The sequence below is a fragment of the Nycticebus coucang genome, chromosome 20 (genome assembly GCF_027406575.1).
Source record: "Nycticebus coucang isolate mNycCou1 chromosome 20, mNycCou1.pri, whole genome shotgun sequence".
Taxonomy (NCBI): domain Eukaryota; kingdom Metazoa; phylum Chordata; class Mammalia; order Primates; family Lorisidae; genus Nycticebus; species Nycticebus coucang.
This window is the reverse complement of record NC_069799.1, coordinates 31,380,834-31,405,074: the sequence shown is the minus strand read 5'-3', so window position 1 is coordinate 31,405,074 and position 24,241 is coordinate 31,380,834. Positions and strand designations below refer to the sequence as shown.

Sequence of the window (24,241 nt, the reverse complement as noted above, 5' to 3'; positions counted from 1 at the left end):
CAAACTGCAACAAAAAAAAATAGCTGGGCGTTGTCGTGAGCGTCTGTAGTCCCAGCTACTTGGGAGGCTGAGGCAAAGGAATCACCTAAGCCCAAGAGCTGGAAGTTGCTGTGAGCTGTGATGCTACAGCACTCTACTGAGGGTGACAAAGGTTAAAAAAAAAAAGACATCGTGCGGCGCCTGTGGCTCAAGGAGTAGGGCGCCGGTCCCATATGCCGGAGGTGGCGGGTTCAAACCTAGCCCTGGCCAAAAAAAAAAAAAAAAAAAGACATCTTGGAAGCCTTGGCTGGAAGGAAATTCCAATTGTCCCAGGAAGGGAGGGTATGTTCTCTGGTACACAGACTTTCACACCAGAAATTGTGTAGTGATTCTACTTCCCCTCCTGTTAGTGAATGCTGTGGGTTTAAAGGAGAGAAGCTCTGAGGTCAGATTTCTTCTCCCCATTCTTCTGCCTCCAGATGATTCCCACGCTTTTATACACTTGCACACTAGACAGTGCTGTGCTCTTACCCTTCTCAGGCAGGGCTCCACCCTCTGGAATCCAGCCCACAGTTCCTCTACTCCTCTACTCCTTGAGCGTTCACCAGTTCCCTACCCCAGTGCCCAGAAGACTCCTGGGTTATTCTCTGCCTCTGACCTTGAATCTGAATTAACAACATGGCCCCTCTTCAGCCATGCTGCTGGCCCAGGCAATGACAATCTCATCTACTTGCATGGAACAGAAATAAGCGTGAATGTGTTCCAGCCTGGGCAATTATCTCTAGCACTGTCACACCAAGGAAGTGACAGAGGCAAAGACAGAAATCAAAGGGATGTTTTATTAAAGCAAAGTTTGTAGACATTCCTGGAAAAAAAAACAAAAACACAGATTATAGATGGAACTTTGAATATTCTTTTTTTTTTTTTTTTTTATTGTTGGGGATTCATTGAGGGTACAATAAGCCAGGTTACACTGATTGCAATTGTTAGGCAAAGTCCCTCTTGCAATCATGACTTGCAAAGTCTTTGAATATTCCTAAGGGGCATTTGGACAAGGCATACAGAGGGAAAAAAAAACTAGGACCATGGTTACTGAGGGGAAATGGTTACATTCTTGTGAAGCTTAGGAAATTTACATTTTACATAGGAGAAGGTGAATGTCTGAACAGAGAAAGAGAGTGAAGGAAGAATCAGTTAAGTTGACGTCCCTGGGTATGTGGAAGAACAATTTATCTTGTCTCTGTCCTACCTCTGGGAAGACAAACTTATAATAAATATTATTTTTTAATTTAAAAAAAAATTTTTTTGAGACAGTCTCACTATGTCACCCTGAATAGAGTGCTATGGCGTCACAGCTCACAGCAACTTCAAACTCTTGGGCTTAAGTGATTCTCTTGCCTCAGCCTCCCAAGTAGCTGGGACTACAGGTGCCAACACAACACCTGGGTATTTTTTTGTTGCAGTTGTCATTGTTGTTTAGCTCGCCGGGGCTTTGTTCGAAGCTTCCGTGTATGTGGCCGGTGCCCTACCCACTGACCTACAGGCACTGCCAATAGTAAACTTTTTTTTTTTTATCCAGTTTCTGGCCGGGACTGGGTTTGAACCCACCACCTCTGGCATATGGGCTGGTGCCCTACTCCTTTGAGCCACAGGCACCACCCCAATAGTAAACTATTTTAAATTGCACACAAACTTTGCGTTCACCCTCTATGTAATTTCTCACCACAAAAGGTAAATATATAATTGTTAATGTTGTTTCCATGAGTGAAAAACATGTATTTACTGTGTGTATACATATACACATAGATATGTACATATAATTAAAATTATATATAAAATTATAATTAAAAGAATATCACTTAGACTCAGGGCTAAATACAAATATCCCTCAGGCAGAGCTGCACCCCAGAGAAGGCACAAAGCTCTGTGTAAGAGCTACAGAGTTTGTTAGAAAGTCCAGCTTGTGGGCGGCGCCTGTGGCTCAGTCGGTAAGGCGCCGGCCCCATATACCGAGGGTGGTGGGTTCAAACCCGGCCCCGGCCAAACTGCAACCAAAAAATAGCCGGGCGTTGTGGCGGGCGCCTGTAGTCCCAGCTGCTCGGGAGGCTGAGGCAAGAGAATTGCTTAAGCCCAGGAGTTGGAGGTTGCTGTGAGCTGTGTGAGGCCACAGCACTCTACAGAGGGCCATAAAGTGAGACTCTGTCTCTACAAAAAAAAAAAAAAAAAGAAAGTCCAGCTTGTAGCTGACCCTTAACACTGGAGGTGTAAGATACACCCCTATGTGTTCCTGTGAGAGTTGGGAGCTTAAATACCACCTCCTGCCTGAAACCTCCTGCAATGCCAACCCCCTTACTGGAGGCTAGAGGTAATTTCACCCTTATCTGAACTGCTATAGCCTTTGCTTGTAATTCCCAATGTCCTTCATCTGTCTATCAGGTTACTAAGTTATTTATGTGCATGTTTTTACTTAGACATCATGATGTATACTGAAAAACCCTTCAGGGCGGCGCCTGTGGCTCAAGGAGTAGGGCGCCGGTCCCATATGCCGGAGGTGGCGGGTTCAAACCTAGCCCCGGCCAAAATAAAAAAAAAAAAGAAAAACCCTTCAAAGTGGACTCTAACTCTTATTTAAATAATAGGTCTTTAAACTTATTAAAGACTATGGGCGGCGCCTGTGGCTCAGTGAGTAGGGCGCCGGCCCCATATGCCAAGGGTGGCGGGTTCAAACCCAGCCCCGGCCAAACTGCAACAACAACAACAAAAAAAATAGCTGGGCGTTGTGGCAGGCGCCTGTAGTCCCAGCTGCTCGGGAGGCTGAGGCAAGAGAATCGCGTAAGCCCAAGAATTAGAGGTTGCTGTGAGCCGTGTGACGCCACGGCACTCTACCGAGGGCAGTACAGTGAGACTCTGTCTCTATAAAAAAAAAAAAAAAAAACTTAGCAAAGACTAAACACTCAGTAAATAGATTTTCATTCCTTTAGTCAAAATTTGTTAAACAGCTCATCTATGGCAAGCACAGTGGCACTGAAATATCGACATGAATAAAGTCATGGTCCTTGCCCTTAATCAAAAAAGGAAAAGACAAAAATCAGACGTGCTGCGGTCAAGAAACTGTTAGCATTTTGAAGGCAGGGCCCGGTGACTCACGCTTGTAATCCTAGCACTTTAGGAGGACAAGATGGGCAGATTGCTTGAGCTCAGGAGTCGGAGATCAGCCTGAGCCAGAGCAAGACCGCATCTCTAAGTTGTGGCAGGCCTCTGTAGTCCCAGATACTTGGGAGGCTGAGGCAAGAGAATCAGTTGAGCGCAGTTTGAGGTTGCTGTGAGCTATGACGCCACCGCACTGTACCGAGATTCATAGCGAGACTCTGTTAAAAAAAAAAAAAAAAAAACTGTTAGCATTCTGGTCTCATTCAGCCTCTTGTCTGAGGCATTCCTGTCATTCAAGGTCAGAAAGGTGGGGCCTGAAGCCCTATCCAATCAGGAATGCTCCAAAATGAACTGTCCAATCAGATGCACAGCCAGAAAGAAGGAAGCGAGCTCCAGGGATCCGCAGCAGCGTGAGTCTCTTGCGCATGGCACTGGGCTGGGATCTTTTCTTTAGCTGTTGCATCTCCTGGAGAACCCAGGTATCTCTGCAGAAACCTCTGTCACCCTGTAAGCAGCAGGCACTGAAAAATCTGTAGGGAGTACACTGAGACATCCCAGAAACAGAGAAATGGTGAGTATAGGAGACTGGATGTCCTGAGAGGGGAAGGGGCGTGGTTGGGGTCAGAAGCGGCTGTGGTGGGACCGGGCAATTTCACTTCAGTTTTACAGTCTTTAGACTGAATTCTGCCACTGGCACTGTTGGCCCTCGGACTCCACAAAAGGCAGAGTGGGGGAAGCAGCTGGAACTCTGTACCTCCAGCCCCTTCCTGGAGCGCTTACTTGGATCAGAGCCCAGGGCTTTCTTTGAGCAGCTGTGAGTCTGCAGCGCCCGGCGTTCCTCCCACGTGGCGACAATGGAAATGTCCTTTGGAAGAATCCCAACTGGGTGTGTGGGGCTTGTTCATGGGAGGGGCTGTAGTCTGTGGGGTCCCCAATCCCTCCATTCATCTGTTAAAAATTAACTTTGGGGCTCGGCGCCGGTAGCTCAGCAGTTAGGGCGCCGGCCATATACACCAGTCTAGCTGGTTCGAACCCGGCCTGGGCCAGCTAAAACAACAATGACAAATGCAACAAAAAAATAGCCGGGCGCCTGGAGGCCCAGCTACTCGGGAGACTGAGGCAAGCGAATCGCTTACGACCAAGAGCTGGAGGTTGCTGTGAGCTGTGACGCTACGGCACGCCACCGAGGGCGACATAGAGAGACTGTCTAGAAAAAAATAATAATTTAGGGCCGGGTTCACTCAGTTGGGGAACCAAAAGTGGCTCGGTTGCCTGTCATTGTAGTTAAACCCAGAGACAGGGAGTTGATTTGTAAAAAGACTTTATCGTCGGGATCGGCGCCTCTGGCTCAAAGTAGGGCTCCGGCCCCATATGCCGGAGGTGGCGAGTTCAAACCTGGCCCCGGACAAAAATTGCCATTAAAAAAAAAAAAAAAAAAAAGACTTTATTATCGGAAAGACTAGTAATTCTGCAGAACAGCGAGAGTAATTTTTTTTTTTTTTTGTAGAGACAGAGTCTCACTTTACTGCCCTCGGTAGAGTGTCGTGGCGTCACACAGCTCACAGCAACCTCCAGCTCTTGGGCTTATGTGATTCTCTTGCCTCAGCCTCCCGAGTAGCTGGGACTACAGACGCGAGAGTAATTTTTTTAAATGTTTCATCTATGTAACGAATTTTAATAATTTAAATAGGGGATAATTTCAAAAGTGTACTAAAAATATATTACACTTAATGTGATCAACAACATGTAGGCAAGTTAATCACACACAAAATTAAACTAATCAATGAAAATCATCAAAAAAACTATTATTATTTTTAAAGACAGAGTCTCACTTTATCGCTCTCGGTAGAGTGCCTTGGCGTCAAAGAGCTCACAGCAACCTCCAACTTCTGGGCTTAGGCGATTCTCCTGCCTCAGCCTCCTGAGTAGCTGGGACTACAGGCACCCGCCACTACGCCTGGCTATTTTTTTGTTGCACTTTGGCCGGGTCCGGGTTTGAATCTGCTATCCTCGGTATGTGGGGCCGGCGCCCTACTGACTGAGCCACAGGCGCCGCCCAAAGGATTTCTTTTCTTGTCTTTTTTTTTTTTTTTTTCCAGTTTTTGGCCGGGGCCGGGGTTTGAACTTGTCACCCCCAGGACATGGGGCCGGCGCTCTACTCCTTGAGCCATAGGTGCCGCCCTGCTCCTTTGTTTTTTTTTTTTTTTTTTTTAATTTGGCCGGGGCTGGGTTTGAACCCGCCACCTCCGGCATATGGGACCGGCGCCCTACCCGCTGAGCCACAGGCGCCGCCCCTGCTCCTTTGTTTTAAAGTGCATTCTCAGTTCACAAAGAGCTAAGTAAGGTGTGGTGTGTAGGTGTCCATCACATTCTCTACTTTTATCTATTTTATTTTCATATCTATGAAATTGATTTCAGATGCAAATAATTGTTATGGGTAGTTAAATTGACATGCAGGCTGTGCTGTTTAATTTTGTTTTTTGAAATTTGTGAAACAGTGGATACATGTCAATGGTATGCATTGTATTTTGTAACTTATTAAGAAGCCTATAATATATAAAATAAGTGTAAAAGATCGGACTTAGATAATGTTGGGTAATGATGACAATACTTTATTTTTTATTTTTTATTTTGAGACAGAGTCTCACTGTGTCACCCTTGGTAGAGTGCTATGGCATCACTGCTCACAGAAACCTCAAAGTCTTGGGGTCAGTCGATTCTCCCTCCTCAGCCTCCCAAGTAGCTGGGACTACAGGCACCCTCCACAATGCCAGGCCATTTTCTTGTTGCAGTAGTCATTGTTGTTTAGCAGGCCCAGGCAAAGCTCAAACCTGCCAGCCTCGGTGCATGTGCCCATAACCAGTGTGTACAGCCAAGCCATGACAATACTTTAGATAGGAAGTGTTGTATATTCTGAAAAATGTTGTTCATTGTTGTATTCACTGGACTATGTCTTTTATACAATTTAACTTGTTTTAAGGAGTTGGGAACTGTTACATAAATTTTGAAGCAGTATATAGACTTTAAAGTTTTTACATCTATGATTTTGTTTACCTAATAAATAATGGCTGCTTAATTTTTTAGTACAGCTTCTCATACTTGTTTTAATTCAATGCTCAGAGTGTTTATGGCTTGAGAAGTTGTATTAAGGGCCTTGCCGATGGCACAGGCCAATGCACTAATTTTCTGATTGAGTCCCATAGCTGGTGTTGGTGTGACACATATGGCTAAAGTGGTGTATTTAGCAGGGATAAAAAGGTGTAGTTGGCTATTATAGTTTTCATAACTTATCTTAGACCCGTTAAACTTAAAGTTTTGTACCCAGGGTAGAAAAGGGGTTATTTAGCGAACAAGGTTTCCCTGAGTTGTAGCAGGGATATATGAAAAAGCCTGGGTGCCATATAATAAGATCTATCTTCAGGGTAGCTTGATGTGTCTATTGTCACAAGGTACAAAGGGTCAAGTTACACTTAAGTAAGAAATTCTTTTTTCTTTTTTTTTTTTTAAATGTTTGCCGAGCACTTTTATTTACTATTACATTTCCAGATATGATGGGACTTGAAACCTTTATAGTTGAAATTTTTACACATCACAGAACGAGCTCCGAAGAGAAGAGCAGGTTCAACTTTTTTTTTTTTTTTTTGTGGTTTTTTTTGGCCGGGGCTGGGTTTGAACCCGCCACCTCTGGCATATGGGACCAGTGCCCTACCCCTTTGAGCCACAGGCGCTGCCCAAGAAATTCTTTTTTTTGTGAGACAGAGTCTCTCTATGTCTCCCTCAGTAGCAACCTCAAACTCCTGGGCTTAAATTATTCTCTTGCCTCATCCGCCCACTACGCCCAGCTATTTTTTGGTTGCATTTGTTATTGTTTGGCAGGCCTGGGCTGAGTTCTAACCTGCCAGCTCTGGTGTATGTGGCTGGCACCCTAGCCATTGAACTACAGGTTCTGCGCTGAGCCTAAGTAAGGAATTCTTAAAATAGTAGTATATTAGAATGGGCACCTTTGATACAATATATTTATTACTAGTAGTTACAGTTTTCAGTTGTATAGCAAATATATATATATTTTTTGACAGTAGTTGTATACTATAAATATCCGAGTGTGATAATCTTGTGGATATATGGGCAAAGTGTAACATTTCTGATCATTTCTAGTGGGTATACATCTCCATTAGGCATGAAGTAAATAGCTGTTCTACATAAGTACTTCTAGTAAGACAGAAATAAGAGATATTTATGACATTTTGAAATAAATCAGTGTATACGTTTTTACTTCATCGAAATGGGATAAGATTCTGGGGTGAGTGCACAGCCGTGTATAGTCTCAAGAGGAAGATGACTGGGCATTGTATTTTCTCAGTCTGATCTTGGTGTTTCCTCCAGGAGAGGCAGTCTAGTTTTTGTGGGCCTCAGCTGCTTTTGGAGTGAGATTTGGCTTGAGTGGAGTGTAGTGGATCCAGGCTTCTTCTAGTCCTGTAAGTTTTACTGCTGTGTTATCCTCAGCAGAACATCTTCTGGACTAGTCTACTTTTCTTCCAGCTATTTTTCTCAGGCTTATCTTTCCAGGCTGGACTTGGTTACCAGGATAAGAAGGATGTAAATTTCCTGTAGGAGTTGACTGGAGTCTGGGAAGAAAAGAAATGTACAAATAAGGGACTTGTCTTAATTGGACTTTATTGCTGCATTTGTTGTACATACTTTTGTACTTTAAGATTATATTCAGGTTGCCCTAACATTTGAATTGAGACTGCCTGGAAGGGTTTCTTATATAAACAACTTTGTAAGGATTTAATTTGAGCTTGCTTCTAGGGGCTACCTTTATTCACAGTAATTGGAGGAGCAATCCCTAGTTTTAATGTAAATGGATCTCTTAGTGTAATTTGGCAATATTTTCTTTTGTGTCGTTTGGCAATTTTTTTTAGCGTATGGTTTATTTTCTTTCTTTTTGGGATGATTTAGATGTCCAGGCTATATGCAATTTCTAGTGAATTTTCAACGCCTGGCTATTTTTTCATTGCAGTTGTCATTGTTGTTTAGCTGGCCCGGGTGTATGTACTCATTATACTACAGGCGCCAAGCCCAAAAAACAGATTTGAGGGTCTGTGACTCCTCTTGGGTCCTTTACCCAAGCCTTAATTGTGCCGTGGTGGGGGGTCCATGGGGTTGTAATATACCTAATGGGTTTTCAACTTTCTCTTTCTTACATACTGAGTTTTGTATCAGATTGTGAGTACAAGTTCCTTTGTGGGTACCTTTGCATTCATAAAAGGTATAAGAGTCACCTTTTCTCCCATCTTAGAGGAGATCAAACTCCTCCTCCCCCTTTTCTAAAGTCCTATTAAGACAAGTCCCCTGAGGAATTTCCTCAGGCTTCAGACGTGAGTTGACCAGCCAGCTCCCAGTATGTGGCTAGAGCAGGGCATGTTGATCACCTCAAAAGTTACCTTACAGGGGTTGGCTGGATCTCTTTTTCTCACAAGGCAGTGAAGCTCTCTTCAGCCTGCTATGATGGATCCAGATGCCTTCCACCTTCACAGCTGTGGAGTAGTCAAGATGATGGTGTAGGGTCCCTTCTATCTTGGTCTGAGGGGGACCAGTTTCTGATCCTTGACCTGGATTTGATCCCCTTGATTCCCCGGAGAAAACACATGTACAGACACAAAAGACTAAACAGAATACATTTAATTACCCAAGTGGAGATCTTCCTTGCTATTCTTCCTAAAGCTCCAAACTGCAGGTTCAGTTCAGTCTCCCCCAGTTCTTTTAGGAGTCCCTGCTAAATTACAGAGGATTGGTGGAGGCCTGTTACACATTATTTTATATCCTGACCTCTTAGAAGGGGTATATTTAATATTGAACAAGACCAGTGGCAAGTCCTGTACCAATTAAGCTTTGCTTCCTGGCAGACTTTACCAATTCCTACTTTTATGGTTCTGTTCATGTGCTCTACCCTGCCTGAGCTGTGAGGCCTACATGTAACACGTATGGTACCTAGACTCCTGAGTTTTATCCCAAAGTCAACTTATCAGCCTTTTGCAACAGCATGGTAGTGTCTGCAAGTGTTCTCAGGCATGGGGGCCATCCTTTTGAGACCTTGTCACGTTGCTTTGAGTGATAAGCAGCTGCTCTTGCCTAGGATGCTGCATTCTGGGTAAGCACTCCCTCAGCTGTTCCGTTTCTTTCTAATAGGTACAGTTCAAAAAGCTTGGCCACATCAGGGAGGCCTAGCACCAGTTCTACCTGCAGTTTTTCTTTTAGGCACGTGAAGGCTTTTGGTTGGTCGGATTTCTATTCAGTTGGGCCATTTTCTCCCTCTTTTGTGGCTTCATACAATGGTTTGACCAGTCTGTATGTTTCACAGTCTTTCATAGAAATTCCCAGGGCTTTCATCTGGCTTCTGCATGACCTCAGCCACCTTGCATATGTTTGTGGCTTTCCTACACTAAGCCACATGAAGGGATGAAGGAATGAAGTCAAGTTTGTGTCCAGGGTAAGAGAATGATACCATTTAGCAGTCACCTACAAGTGAAGTTCTGGATTTCAAGACTAAGGTTCATACAATGAGAACATTTTACAGTCTTAGCACAGTTCTTAAGATAACACCTATTATTTATTTATTTATTTATTTGAGACAGAGTCTCACTATGCTGCTCTTGGTAGAGTTCTGTGGCGTCACAGCTTACAGCAACCTCAAACTCCTGGGCTTACGCGATTCTCCTGCTTCAGCCTCCCAAGCAGCTGGGACCACAGGTGCCTGCCACAATGCCTGGCCTTTTTTTTGTTGCAGTTGTCATCTTTGGCCACCTGGCCCAGGCCAGGCTCGAACCCGCCAACTTCAGTGTATGTGACTGATGCCATAACCACTGTGCTATGAGCGCCGAGCTGCATAACACCTAGTTATAGGAGTCCCTACAGAACTGATCCAAAGTTCTGGGCAATTCAAGTGAATATTCAGCTTCTAATTTTTCCTAAGGTATCTATATAGACACAGATATAGCGTTTAATATTGGGCAAATTTTTCCAGTGTAGCCAACAGGAGACTTTTGTTGAGCCTTAAGGTTTCAGAGCAAATATAACTACTGTATATAATTCTATATTCTTTGGCCAGTTTCTTAGTCTTGTTTAACAGATCGGTTTAGTTAAACAGATATGTCTCGTTTTATAAGCTGGCATTGCAGATAAGGGTGGAATCTCATACAGGTGGGCAGTTTTTTTTGTTTTTTTGTTTTTGTTTTTGTTTTTCAGTTTGAATGATTTTTCTCTCTCTAATTTTTCACTTTACTAGAAACAAATTACACCAGACTAAATTTTTTTTTTTTTTTTGAGACAAAATCTTACTTTGTCACCCTTGGTAGAGTGTTGTGGTGTCATAGCTCACAACAACCTCAAACTCCTGGGCTTAAATGATTCTCCTGCCTCAACCACCCAAATAGCTGGGACTACAGGCTTTCACCATAATGTCTGGGTATTTTTAGAGATGAGATTTGACTCTAGTTTAGGGCAATCCATCTGCCTCGGCCTCCCAAGTGCTAGGATTACAGATGTGAACCACTGTGCCCGGCCCCTATACCAGAACTAATTGCCAAAATAAACTGTACTTTCAGTATACTGGATCTGATTATTTGCATAAAGTGCAGCAAGAATAATTATTAGCCATCGAGGTTTTTCTTCCTTTTAAAATTGGCATTGCTGGAACCTTTAATAAGAAACTGTGGATTTGGCTCAGGCTCCTGCAGCACAGTGGTCACAGCACTGGCCACATGCACCAAGGCTGATAGGTTCAAACCCAGCCCAGGCCAGCTAAACAGCAATGACAACTGCAACCAAAAAACAGCCGGGTGTTGAGGTGGGCACCTGTAGTCCCAGCTACTTGGGAGGCTGAGGCAAGAAAATCGCTTAAGCCCAAGAGTTTGAGGTTGCTGCCAGCTGCAATGCCACAGTACTACTGAGGGAGACACAGTGAGACTCTGCCTCCAAAAAAAAAATTAATTTCCCAAACTTTTCTGGCTTGGCGACTGTGGCTCAAGTGGCTAAGATGCCAGACAAATACACCTGAGCTGGCCGGTTCCAATCCAGCTGGGGTCTGCCAAACAACAATGATGGCTGCAACCAAAAAATAGCCGGGTGTTGTGGGTGCCTGTAGTCCCAGCTACTTGGGAGGCTGAGGCTAAAGAATCACTTAAGCCCAAGAGGTAGAGGTTGCTGTGAGCTGTGACACTGCCATGGCACTCTACCAAAGGGTGACATAGTGACACTCTGTCTCAAAATAAAAAAAAAAAGGGAAAGAAATGGAAGTCAGTGTAAGGGTCAAGGTGGGGTAGGAATATAAGGGTCAGGGGTTCCTGGGTTAGTGCGCTCTTTCCTTTCTGGATGGGACTTGTCCACGAGGCTCTGTTTTGTGGGCCTTTGTGTTTGTTTCTATTTTGGGGGGCATTTGTGCTCGGCCCCTTCGTTCTGGTCTTTTTAGTATAGTGTAAGGATATGTGGTGATAGACTTGCTGTCTCTTTGACTGCTTCCTGTGGATTGAGGCTTATCATGGGTTGCCTATAAAGGAAAAAAGTGAAGGTGAAGGAGGTTGTGTTCACAGGAACATTCCCGGGTCTTTAGTCTGATCTGGTTGTATCCGTGTAGGGCGAGGATGTGAGCGGTTGTTTTTCAGGTGACTGCCTGGTCAATAAATTGGGAGATGAGGCGGAGGACTACTGGTCTGAAACTGAGAATGAGAAAGATAATAATTAGTGATCCTAAAATAGGATCCAAGTAACCAAGGAGCCAGGAAGTAAATAAGGACCAGGGATTAGATAATTCAAAATTTGTTTGTCTCTGTTTGATTCATTCTCAGAGTCCTTTTACTTTGCCTGTGATTATTCCTGACAGGTTGAGAAAGAAAAAACATTCTTCTCTCAGAAAAATCCATGTGCCTCCTTCTTCTGCTGTAAGCAAATCTAAGGCTCAGCTGATTTTGGAGAACTAAAAAGAGTTGGCTATCTTTTCCGTATCTTCGCTGCTTTCTAGGTAGAGTTGGTGGTAAAAGTGAGTTGATATACTAATTCCTGCAATGACTGTATCAGATCCAGCCACTATGCCTGTTCCAAGGAGTATAGGAAGGAAGAAGTCTCTTTTATGCTTGGAAGAAGAGGAATGTGTCAGGGCCTGAGTTAGGAAGCAGTCATTCACAAAAGAGACTTGGGAAGGTGGGGGTGAGGAAATCTTGGGTGCAAAAACTGGAGTGGTCAGTGTGCAGGCAATAGATGGAGCAGCCACAAAGGAAAACTTATTCCTGGAGGGGCAACAGGAAGATTTAGACAAGGAAAAAGTCGAGTTGAGGGAACAGAGATCAAGCTTTTTTTGTTGTTGTTGGAGTTTTTGGCCAGGGCCGGGTTTGAACCTGCCACCTCCAGGATAAGGGGCCGATGCCCTATTCTTTGAGCCACAGGTGCTGCCCCGGAAATCAAGCTTTATAAAGCCTACAGACTCTCCTGTACTAGTGAGATTGAAGCAGGTTAAATTGGTGGAGGCTAAGGGTGGAAAGCCTGTAGTTATGGGGCTGAACAGAACCGTATTATTATTTTCTGTCAGAATGGAATTGTTATATGTGTCAGGTACGGGTATGGGATTGAAAATATGTTGGTATGGGACGGCACCTGTGGCTCAAAGGGGTAGGGCGCTGGCCCCATGTGCCGGAGGTGGCGAGTTCAAGCCCAGCCCTGGCCAAAAACTGCAAAAAAGAAAAAAAGAAAAGAAAAGATATTGGTATGAAGAAAGGCACATTCAGCATCCTGAGGGGTAGAGGAGAGAGAAAGAGTTCAGGATAGCTGAGAAGGAGGTGTTTAAAAACCAGGGAAAAAGGGAATGTTGTAGTTTTGCAGAACAGTGAGGTCTAATCCTTTACAGAGTGGAGGGGTTGTACTGGAAGAGAGGAGCTTTTTTATGAGTTGTCCTGTTTCGTACTGATGTGCTACGCCTGGGTTCTTCCTTTATCTGTGTTTTACATGTATGAGGTATGTCCAGCAGACAGTAGTCCCAACCTCACCTCCAGGGCATCCAGTGCCCATTATTTTGTCAGTTTAGTATGTCTTTCTTAGAAAAGAACATTCAGAGGCTTTGGTAACATAACAGTGCACTGGCACGTAAATGTGGCTAGTGAAAAAGTGGATAAGGGGGGCGGCGCCTGTGGCTCAGTCGGTAAGGCGACGGCCCCATATACCAAGGGTGGCAGGTTCAAACCTGGCCCCGGCTGAACTGCAACCAAAAAATAGCCGGGCGTTGTGGTGGGTGCCTGTAGTCCCAGCTACTCGGGAGGCTGAGGCAAGAGAATCGCTTAAGCCCAGGAGTTGGAGGTTGCTGTGAGCTGTGTGAGGCCACGGCACTCTGCCAAGGGCCATAGAGTGAGACCCTGTCTTTACAAAAGAAAAAGTGGATAAGGGGTGGCGCCTGTGGCTCAGTCAGTAAGGTGCCGGCCCCATATACCGAGGGTGGCGGGTTCAAACCCGGCCCCGGCCAAACTGCAACCAAAAAATAGCCGGGCGTTGTGGAGGGCGCCTGTAGTCCCAGCTACTCGGGAGGCTGAGGCAAGAGAATCGCTTAAGCCCAGGAGTTGGAGGTTGCTGTGAGCTGTGTGAGGCCACGGCACTCTACCGAGGGCCATAAAGTGAGACTCTGTCTCTACAAAAAAAAAAAAAGAAAAGTGGATAAGAATCAGGCATGGTTGACGTGGGAATGGGGGTTGGTAAGGTATTCAGGGAGATACAAGGTTTGGGTAGCAAGAGAATCTGCGTTCAGTTGGGGTTGATAGGGAAGGGAGAAAGGCCAGGATTGACAGGAAGGGTAGCCAGAAGGTAAAAGAGTAGAAGAGGAAAAGTTGGGTTTCTTCTGGGGGAAAGTTTTGGAAAGTGTCTTGTAGCCATAGGATCTTTAAAGGCTTCAAAGAGGTCATCTAAGCTTTGAACGTGTGAGAGTAACCAGGCATATCAAGAAAAGTTGTGGAGAAAAGGGAAGAATCTGGGAGAAATGTTACACATTTATAGGGAAGTGAACTCTTCAGGGACCCTGGTGAGTTTTAAGGTGGTGGGGATAGTACTTGCAATTTCCAGTAGGGGTCTTTCGGTGTTGGAAGGTTTTCTGTAGGACACAGCTCTGTTCAGGATTGGTGGATCAAGACTGAGGGATCCAAGGGAAGGACAGCATTGGGGGTGCTGTAGAGAATGGTGTGAGGGCCTGTTCAGTGAGGGATAGTGTACTGAGGGGCAAGAGACATTTGAAGAAAACTTTCTGTCCTGCCAATTGGTCTCTATTTCTTCTGAGGGTTGGGGTAAAGGCTGGTTTATTTTCTTTTTTTTTAATTTTTTTTTTTTATTTTTAATTTCAGCTTGCTTGTTCATTCTTCATTTGAAGTACCTTTTTTTTTGTTGTTGTTCATTTTCTTTCTTCTTTTTTTAGATGTCTTTCTCTGGCGATGCTCTGTCCCCTTGCCTCCCCAGTAGCGGGGATTACAGATGCCCACCACAACGTCTGGCTATTTTTGATGTTAGTAGAGAAGGGGGTCTTACTATGGCTCACTGCTGTTCATACAGGTCTCAAACCTGTGAGCTCAGGCAATCCACTCGCCTCAGCCTACTACAGCACTGGGACTACAGGCGTGAGCCACCACGCCCGGCCTGGTTTATTGTTTTTCTAAGGTTGTCCCTGGTTTCCTAGAGGATGGGAAAATAGTTTATTATGATGGAATCTGGAGGGGTTCCAGAATCCAGTATAACAGTTCTGCTGTACATTATTTCAAAAGGGCTGAGGCCAGGCATGGTGGCTCACACCTATAATCCTAGCACTCTGGGAGGCCAAGGCGGGTGGATTGCCTGAGCTCACAGATTCGTGATCAGCCTGAACCAGAGCAAGACCTCATCTCTAAAAATAGCTGGGCGTTGTGGTGGGTGCCTGTAGTTGCAGTTATTTGGGAGGCTGAGGCAAAGTCTTAAGCCCAAGGCTTTGAGGTTGCTGTGAGCTAGGATGCTACAGCACTCTACCAAAGGGCAACAAAGTGAGACTCTTTCTCAGAAAAGGGGGGGGTGGCTATAAAAGAGCTGGCTTCCAAGGGTAGAGCAAATGTGGAGTAAAGCAATACACAGGAGCTTAATCCAATCTTGCTTGTGTTGGAGCACTAATTTAGTGAGATGTTGTTGTTTAAGGATTGTTCATTTGTTCTGCTTTCCCTGCTGATTAGGGCCTCTAAGGTACACGTAAGCGCCACTGGACTCCTAAGGCTTGTGAGGTTTGGGAGGTGATCTGGCTTATGATAACAGGGCCCTTGTCACTCTAAATGGAGTTGGGGAGGCTGAATCTAGGAATTATGTGGTGGAGGAGTGGAGGAGACAAGTTCATGGGTTTTCTTGACTGTTGTGGGGAAGGCTTCGATCCACCCTTAGAAGGTATCAACCCAAACTAGACCAAATTTATATTTTCCTACAGGAGGCATATGGGTGAAATCAATCTGCTGGTTTTGTCCCGGGTGAGGCCCAGGTGCAGATTGTGCAAGACTGGTTTATTTGTTTTAAAAGGGAAGACAGTCGTCGGTGGGAAAGGAGTGGGAGAAAGGAGGGTGTAAAGAGGCTTGAAGCCAATGGGAAGGCTATTGCGGAGGGAAGAGAGGATATTTTGTGCTTGGGAGGAAGAAAGAATACATTTTCCCTGGTGAAGGAACCATCTTCCCTGTGTGAGAGGGTAGCGCTAATTGTCCTGTTCTTTGGATGTATATACCCCAGAGAATTTATTGAAGGACAAGTACTGGCCTTCTGGGGTGGAGTAGATGCAAGGATGTTGAGCTGCCTGTTTGGCTTCTAGATCAGGTATTTGTTGCCTTTGGCAATTGGATCTGTTTTATTCTGGTGGCCTTTATACTGGATCATGGCCACTTCCTTCAGGAGAGTGGCCATATTTAGGAGGTTTTTAATGAGAATGTACATTAAAGCCTGAGAGGTGATGCTTACCTAAGTCATCCTCAGCCTAGGCTTCCAGTTAGGATTCAATGGCCAGTTTGAAGAAGTATCATCATCTGTGATTCTGGCTGCCCACAGATTTTATTAGTCTGGGTTGTGTCATCCTTGGTTTTAATTAAGTGCCCCCATGTGATGCTAAATTTAGGCCAGTATCAAGCATGAGGGCTTCCAGATATATTTAAAACAGCTGAGTTTATTTATTTATTTATTTATTCCAGAAAGAGGTCACAGGGCCCATATTCTCATTTCCATATTAGAAATTGCTGGCAGGGGAGGGCACTGGAGGCCAAGAAATAAGAAATTCATGCCTGGGTCTTTATGTGGAACCTCCTTCTTCCTGATTCTCTCCTGTGATAAAGAACAGGAAAGGGTGAAGTTTTTTATGTACTTCAAAGTCCCTCTGCCTGTGCTTATGGTTGTAGCAGGTGAAGAGGCTGTGCTTTTAAAGCCATATTATCAAGATGCAGGTGGAATATATCCAGGTAATCTCACCTGGAACAATCAAGGGAAGGAGGAGAAAGAAAGAAATGATTGCTTCTCAGGTAAATGTGTCCAAGGTCCAGGGCTGTGCCCACTTTTTCTCCTGCAATATTATGTTGTTAGAATTTGCAAACCTTTATTTCTCTACTTGTGATGTTCCTGCCTAAGGAGTTTGTTTCAAATACTCTTTTGCCGTTTGCTTATAATAGTCAAGAGGCTCTGAAAAATCCTTCTTCACTACCTATATAGCAGAGTCTTCTCTCCATTCTGCTCTGCAAAATTCCCACTGTGAATTCATGTTCTACAAACAACAGTATGTTCTGCAATACTGAAAATGTTCCTTTTGTGCCTTTTGAAAATGGGAAAATGTGGATGCCCAAGATTCTCTTTGTGGATGAGGTTAGGTCATTGGATGTTAGCAAAGAAGGGGAATATGTACTGTTTAGGTTCCTTCTGGATGTTCCATCAGCTCTATGAAGGATAAGATGAAGTACATGCACTTATAAAGAACATGGCATTAACTTCTTAAAGTAACTCAAAGTTCTGCATACCAGAATAATTAGAAAAGGTTTGCTTTTTAGGATGCTATGAATGACTATTTAAAGACACAATTAGAGATTAGAAAACATGGCAGATATTTGTACCTTGAACTTTGCAAAAAACTGGGGGGTTTTTTGTTTTTTGTTTTTTTTTTTTAGAGACAGTCTCATTTTATTGCCCTTGACAAAGTGCTGTAGCGTCACTGCTCACAGCAACCTTCAACTCCTGGGTTTAGGTGATTCTCTTGCCTCAGCCTCCAAGTAGCTGGTACTACAGGTGCCCACCAGAATGCCCAGCTATTTTTTGTTGTAGTTTGGCCAGGCTGGGCTCGAATCCACAGTATATGGGGCTGGCACCCTACCCACTGAGCCACTGGCACCACCCGTGTTGTTTTGTTTTTTATGTTATGTTATTTATTTATTTATTTATTTTTGAGACAGAGATTTACTCTGTCACCCTCCGTAGAGTGCCATGGCATCACAGCTCATAGCAACCTCCAACTCTTGGGCTGAAGTGATTCTCTTGCCTCAGCCTCTCGAGTAGCTGGGACTACAGGTGCCCGCCACAACACCCAGCTATTTTTTGTTGCAGTTGCCACTGCTGTTTTAGCTGGCCGGGGCTGGGTTTGAACCGCCACCCTCAGTATAGGGGCCAGCGCCCTACTGGCTGAGCCACAGACGCCACCCCTTGTTTTGTTTTTTAAACTAGTTTTCATCAGATTATGATTTACATTTTTAGGACAGTGCTATCACAGCAGTGATGTTGTGTTTGCATTTGTGAGTCAGCACAAATTAATTTTTCCTGTTACAGTTGATGTTAATTTTTTTTTTTTGTGGTTTTTTTTTTTTTTGGCCAGGGCTGGGTATGAACCTGCCACCTCTGGCATATGGGACCGGCGCCCTACTCCTTGAGCCACAGGCGCCGCCCCAGTTGATGTTAATTTTATTTACTCAATTCTGGTATTCGTTTATAGAGCCATTTTTTTGGGGGGGGGCAGGGCTGGGTTTGAACCCGCCACCTCTAGCATATGGGACTGGAGCCCTACTCTGTTGAGCCACAGGCGCCACCTGTATAGAGCCAATTTTATTCACTCAATTATGGTGTTCTTTTTATAGAGTTGTATTATAGACTTCAGTTTACTTTCTCTATTATTAATAAGTACTTTGGGGAGATTTATTAACTAATGTGCACAAACCAAAACATTTATAGAGGAAGCACCCCTTCTTAGATTCCCTTTCATATGCCCTGCTTTGGAAAGAAAAGATTGTCATTTCTTTGTTTACTGGTTCAGAAATCAACTGAGATAAATCCAGTGTCTACATCTCACTGCATATTTGACAAAATATAACCTTGGGACAGAAGCATTGACATCTCTGTGAAGCTTCTTGGAACTTTAAAAATAGAATCTTTAGGATATAAATCTACCTTTTATCAAGATCAGATCCAGTTTATACTTGTACACATTAAAACTTTAAGATACTATTTAACTCACCATGACATTTTCACATAAAAAACATATACTCCTTATACTGTAAATAAGGCACAAAAATATACATGCCTATATTGGTGGCCTTTTATTTCTAGTGTGTCAACCACAAAGGTATTGTGTGTACACTGGTTTTGTGGATGTTATGCCATCCCCTTTCTTCAATTAGAGAACACATGAGGGAATATATCTCTTCTATTTCTTCTATACATATCTTATACAGTTATCACTCACACAAGTCAACAACGGTTCACTTCACTCATTTAACTAAATGTGAAATTCAATCTCCCCTTGATAAATCTGTTTGTTTTTCAGGGAGTGTTGACATTCAAGGACATATCTATAGAATTCTCTATGGATGAATGGGCCTGCCTGGACTCTGCTCAGCAGCATCTGTATCAGGATGTCATGTTAGAGAACTACAGAAACTTGGTCTTCCTAGGTGAGGATAACTTCAATACACAGTCCCTAGTCTACACTAAGCAATGCATATTATTTCTTTGTAAAATGTTTTTATTCAGTTTCTTCTTTGCATTAGTTTCAGATTATTGTTTCTAAGGAAAACTTAAGAATTTCTTTCTTTTTTTTTTTTTTTGAGGCAGAGTCTCAAGCTGTCACCTTGGTTAGAGGGCAGTGGAGTCATAGCTCACAGCAACCTCCAACTCTTGGTCTCAAGTGATCCTCCTGCCTCAGTTTTTCTATTTTTTTTTTTTTTTTTTTTTTTTTGTGGTTTTTGGCGGGGCTGGGTTTGAACCCGCCACCTCCGGCATATGGGACCAGCGCCCTACTCCTTGAGCCACAGGCGCCACCCAGTTTTTCTTTTTTTTTTTTATTTTTGGCCGTGGCTGGGCTTGAACCCGCCACCTCCGGCATATGGGACCGGCGCCCTACCCGTTGAGCCACAGGCGCCGCCCAACCACCCAGTTTTTCTATTTTTAATAGAGACGGGATCTCAGTTTTGCTCAGGCTGGTCTCAAACTCTTGAGCTCAAGCAATCCACCTGCCTCAGCCTTCTATAGCGCTAGGATTATAGGTGTGAGCCACCATGCCAGGCCAAGAATTTCTTGATATAGAAAAGAAAATATTGGAGATTTTTCTTTTCTTTCTTCTTCTTTTTTTTGTAGAGACAGAGTCTCACTTTATGGCCATTGGTAGAGTGCCGTGGCCTCACACAGCTCACAGCAACCTCCAACTCCTGGGCTTAAGCGATTCTCTTGCCTCAGCCTCCCGAGTAGCTGGGACTACAGGCGCCCGCCACAGCGCCCGGCTATTTTTTGGTTGCAGTTTGGCCGGGGCCTGGTTTGAACCCACCACCCTCCGTATATGGGGCCGGCGCCTTACCGATTGAGCCACAGGCGCCGCCCCTTTTCTTTCTTCTTTTTTTTTTGAGAGTCTCACTATGTCACCCTCGGTAGAATGCTGTGGAGTCACAGCCCACAGCAACCTCAAACCCTTGGGCTCAAGCCATCCTCTTGCTGCAGTCTCCCAAGTAACTGGGACTACAGGTGCCTGACACAATGCCCGGCTAATTCTTGGCTATAGCTTCATTGTTGTTTGGCAGACCCAGGCTGAATTCAAACCTACCAGTTCCTGTGTATATGGCTGGCGCCTTAGCTGCTGAGCTACAGGCACTGAGCCTGGAGATGTTTTATTTTGGCATTAACTATACCCTTTTTTTCAGCTAATTTATATACTTCACTAGATTAATGGTAATTGCAGAAATTTAGTGGCATAGATTGTTATCTATACCTTTAAGACTGATTTCTAGCACCAGATTTTATTTCAGTAGTACTGGCTAGTGGAATTAAAAATCCTCTAACTTGGTGGGCAGCACCTGTGGTCAAAGGGTAGGGCGCTGGCCTCATATGCCAGAGGTGGTAGGTTCAAACCCAGCCCCGGCCAGAAACTGCAAAAAAAAAAAACCTCCAACTTGGGTGGCCTGTGTCTCAGTGGGTAGGGTAGTCAGGTGGGTAGTCGACCCCATATACCGAGGGTGGCAGGTTTGAACCTGGCCCCAGCCAGCTAAAACAGCAGTGACAGCTGTAAGGAAAAATAGCTGGGCATTGTGGCGGGCACCTATAAGTGCTAGCTACTTGGGAGGTTGAGGTAAGAGAATAAATTGTTTAAGACCAAGAGTTTGAGGTTGCTGTGAGCTGTGATGCCATAGCACTCTACCCAGGGTGACAGCTTGAGACTCTGTCTCAAAAAAAAAAAAAAAAATCTAAAGTTTCTATTAGGAAGCTCTATTTGGAGATTATTATTTCAGGATCTTCTAAAATGTTCTTTTCTCTGCTTTAGCAAGGTACTAGATTGCCAATTGGAGAATCCCAACAAGACTCATATTATTTTTGTAATACAACAGGGCTTGCTGTCTCTAAGCCAGACCTCATCACCTATCTGGAGCAAAGCAAAGAACCCTGGAAGGTGAAGACACACCAGACAGTAGTCAAGCATCCAGGTGGGTTGGAGTGAATGGAGCAGATAACACTTTTAAGAGTTCCAAAATTCAAGGAGGGAATCAAATAATAAAGTGTGATTAGGGAAGTTCAGCTCCAATGGAAATAATTTTTTAGAAGCTTAGGTTTCTTTCTATTATTTTTACTTATGAGCAACTCTATTCTTATCTTTATTATTTTTTAATTTTCTTTTCTTTTTTTTTTTTTGAGACAGTCTCAAGCTATCGCCCTAAGTAGAGTGCCATGACATCACAGCTCACAGCAATGTTAAATGGTGATAAGCAATTCTCTTGCCTCAGCCTTCCAAGTAGCTGGGACTACAGGCATCTGCCACGATACCTGGTTATTTTTTTTGTTCTTATTGTTGTCTTAGCTGGTCCGGCCGGGTTATAACCTGCCAGCCTAGGTGTACGTGGCCATCGCCCTACCCACTGAGCTACGGGCTCCGCCCAATTTTCATTTTCTTATTCTCACAGATTCTCCCTCTTTCACCTCACACTAGAGTGCCATGGCATCAGTCCAGCAGAGAACAACCTCAAGCTACTGGGTTCAAGTGATGTTTTTATCTCAGCCTCCCAAATAGCCCAGATTATAGATTTATCTACAATGCATGGCTAATGGCTTTTCTATTTTTTTAGTAGAGAGTGGGGGTCTCTCACTTACTGAGGCTAGGCTTGAACTGCTGAATTGAAGAAATCTTCCTACTTTGTCATCCCAGAGTGCTAGGTTTATAATTATGAGCCTCTACACCTGTTCTTGGTTTTAAATTCCAGAAGGACTTTTCTTTTCTTTCTTTCTTTTTGAGACAGAGTCTTACTATGCTGCTTTGGTTGAGTGCAATGGTGTCACAGCTCACAGCAACCTCAAACTCTTGGTCTCAAGTGATTCTCTTACCTCAGCCCCACAAGTAGCTGGGATTATAGGCACCTGCCACAACGTCCAGCTATTTTGTTATTGTAGTTGTCATTGTTGTTTGGTAGGCCCAGGCTGGGTTTGAACCCACCAGCTCTGGTTTATGTGGCTGGCGCCCTAGCCACTGAACTACAGGCGCCGAGCTAGGACTTTATTTTTCAATAATATTCCTCCTAAGTACAGTGAGAATAAAAGAACTTTTTATGTCTTGTTTTTTTTTTTTTTGGCAGTTTTTGGCAGGGGCTGGGTTTGAACCCACCACCTCCGCATATGGGGCCGGCACCCTGCCCTTTGAGCCACAGGTGCCACCCAACTTTTTATGTCTTAAACGTGACTGCATGATGTGACTGCTCTTCCATTGCTTTTAAGGACATATAACATTTGTGTATTTTTGAGTATCTCTGTGATTTTTTTTTTTTTTTATAGAGACAGAGTCTCACTTTATCACCCTTGGTAGAGTGCCATGGCATCACACAGCTCACAGCAACCTCCAACTCCTGGGCTTAGGCTATTCTCTTGCCTCAGCCTCCCGAGTAGCAGGGACTACAGGCGCCCGCCACAACGCCTAGCTTTATTTTTGTTGCAGTTTGGCCGGGGCCGGGTTTGAACCCGCCACCCTTGGTGTATGGGGCCAGCACCCTACCCACTGAGCCATAGGCGCCTTTTTTTTTTATTTTTAAGACAGAGTCTCACTCTGTCACCTCAGTAAAGTGCTGTGACATCACAGCTCATAGCAACCTCCAATGCTTGGGCTTAAGCAATTCTCTTGCCTCAGCCTCCCAAATAGCTGGGAGTACAGGCGCCCACTACAATGCCCGGCTAGTTTTTGGTTGCAGTTGTCATTGTTGTTTGGCAGGCCCAGGCTGGATTCCAACCTGCCAGTTCTAGTGTATGTGGCTTGTGCTATTAGCCACCTGAGGTACAGGTGCTGAGCTGAAAGCTGTGTTTTTGTTTTTTTTTTTTTATAAATATTACCCCAAATTTGTTTATGGCTTATCTTTTTTTTTCTTTTCTGAGACGGAGCCTCAAGCTGTCGCCCTGGGTAGAGCGCTGTGGCATCACAGCTCACAGCAACCTCCAACTCCTGAGCTCAAGCAATCCTCCCTCCTCAGTCTCCCACAGTGCTGGGATTATAGGCGTGAGCCACCGCGCCCGGCTCATGGAAATGGTCTTAAACTTGGTATATGTTTATTGATGAATCTACATTCTCTTTTTGAAAGGAAAAACTTTCGTAGTTTTCTGGTAATATTTGAGAAACTTTGTAACTATTTTAGTTATCCCATTATAATTTTAATTTTGGCAAGAACGAAATTTACCACCTTCAATCTCTCTATGTATCTTTCTGTAGTATTTAGTTTATTTATATTATCTATAAGAACTCTATAATCTTTACATCTTGGAAAAGTAAAACTCAATATCTTTTCCATAACCTCTGCTCATTTTACCTCTCTCCAGTCCTTGACAACTTTGTTCTGCTTTTGTGTTTCTAGGAGTTTCACTACTTAAGATCCATTATATTAAGTGTACCAGTGTACTGTTACATTGTTCTGGCTTATTTAAGTTAACATGATTTGTCATTATCTTTGGATGAGGTAAGATGTTCTCTGTTAATCTGGATAATACTCCATTGTCTATGCATGTCACATATTTTGATTTCTTTTTTTTTTTTTTTTTTTTTAATTTGGCCGGGGCTGGGTTTGAACCCACCACCTCCGGCATATGGGACCGGCGCCCTACCCGCTGAGCCACAGGCACCGCCCACATATTTTGATTTCTATGTTGCTTACACCTCTTGGGTTTTGTTTTTGTTTTTGAGAGAGTATCACTCTGTTGCCCTGGGAAGAGTGTGGTGGTGTCATAACTCACAGGAAATTCAAACTCCTGGGCTCCAGCCATCCTCTCGCCTCAGCTTCCCAAGTAGCAGGGACTATACTCCCACAAAATTTGACTATTGTTTCTATCTTTAGTGTAGACAGGGTCTCCCTCTTACTCAGGTTGGTTTCAAACTTCTGTGCTCAAGGCTGTCCACCCACCTTAGACTCTCAAAGTGCTAGGGTTACAGATGTGAGCCTCTGCACCCTGGTAAATCTTAGCTTTTATAAATAATGCTGTGATGAATGTGAGTGTGCACATGTATCTTCCCCATTCTGCCGTGTGTATTTTGGATGTATACTTGATGTGATATTGCTAGATCATATGATAACTTTTTTTTTTTTTTTTTTGTAGAGACAGAGTCTCACTTTATGGC

At 44.0% G+C, this 24,241-nt stretch overlaps 1 protein-coding gene across 1 annotated transcript in view; it reads left to right on the top strand.

Moving 5' to 3' along the window:
• Window positions 1–3,599: 3,599 nt before the first annotated feature.
• The window catches only part of LOC128572326 (zinc finger protein 726-like), a 29,887-nt gene continuing 9,245 nt past the window's right edge, over window positions 3,600–24,241 (top strand). Inside the window, exons 1-3 of the mRNA XM_053572153.1 lie at window positions 3,600–3,700; window positions 18,941–19,067; window positions 20,988–21,083. Coding sequence (XP_053428128.1) covers window positions 3,698–3,700; window positions 18,941–19,067; window positions 20,988–21,083 — 226 coding nt within the window. The 5' untranslated portion in view covers window positions 3,600–3,697. The remainder of the gene's footprint in view (window positions 3,701–18,940; window positions 19,068–20,987; window positions 21,084–24,241) is intronic.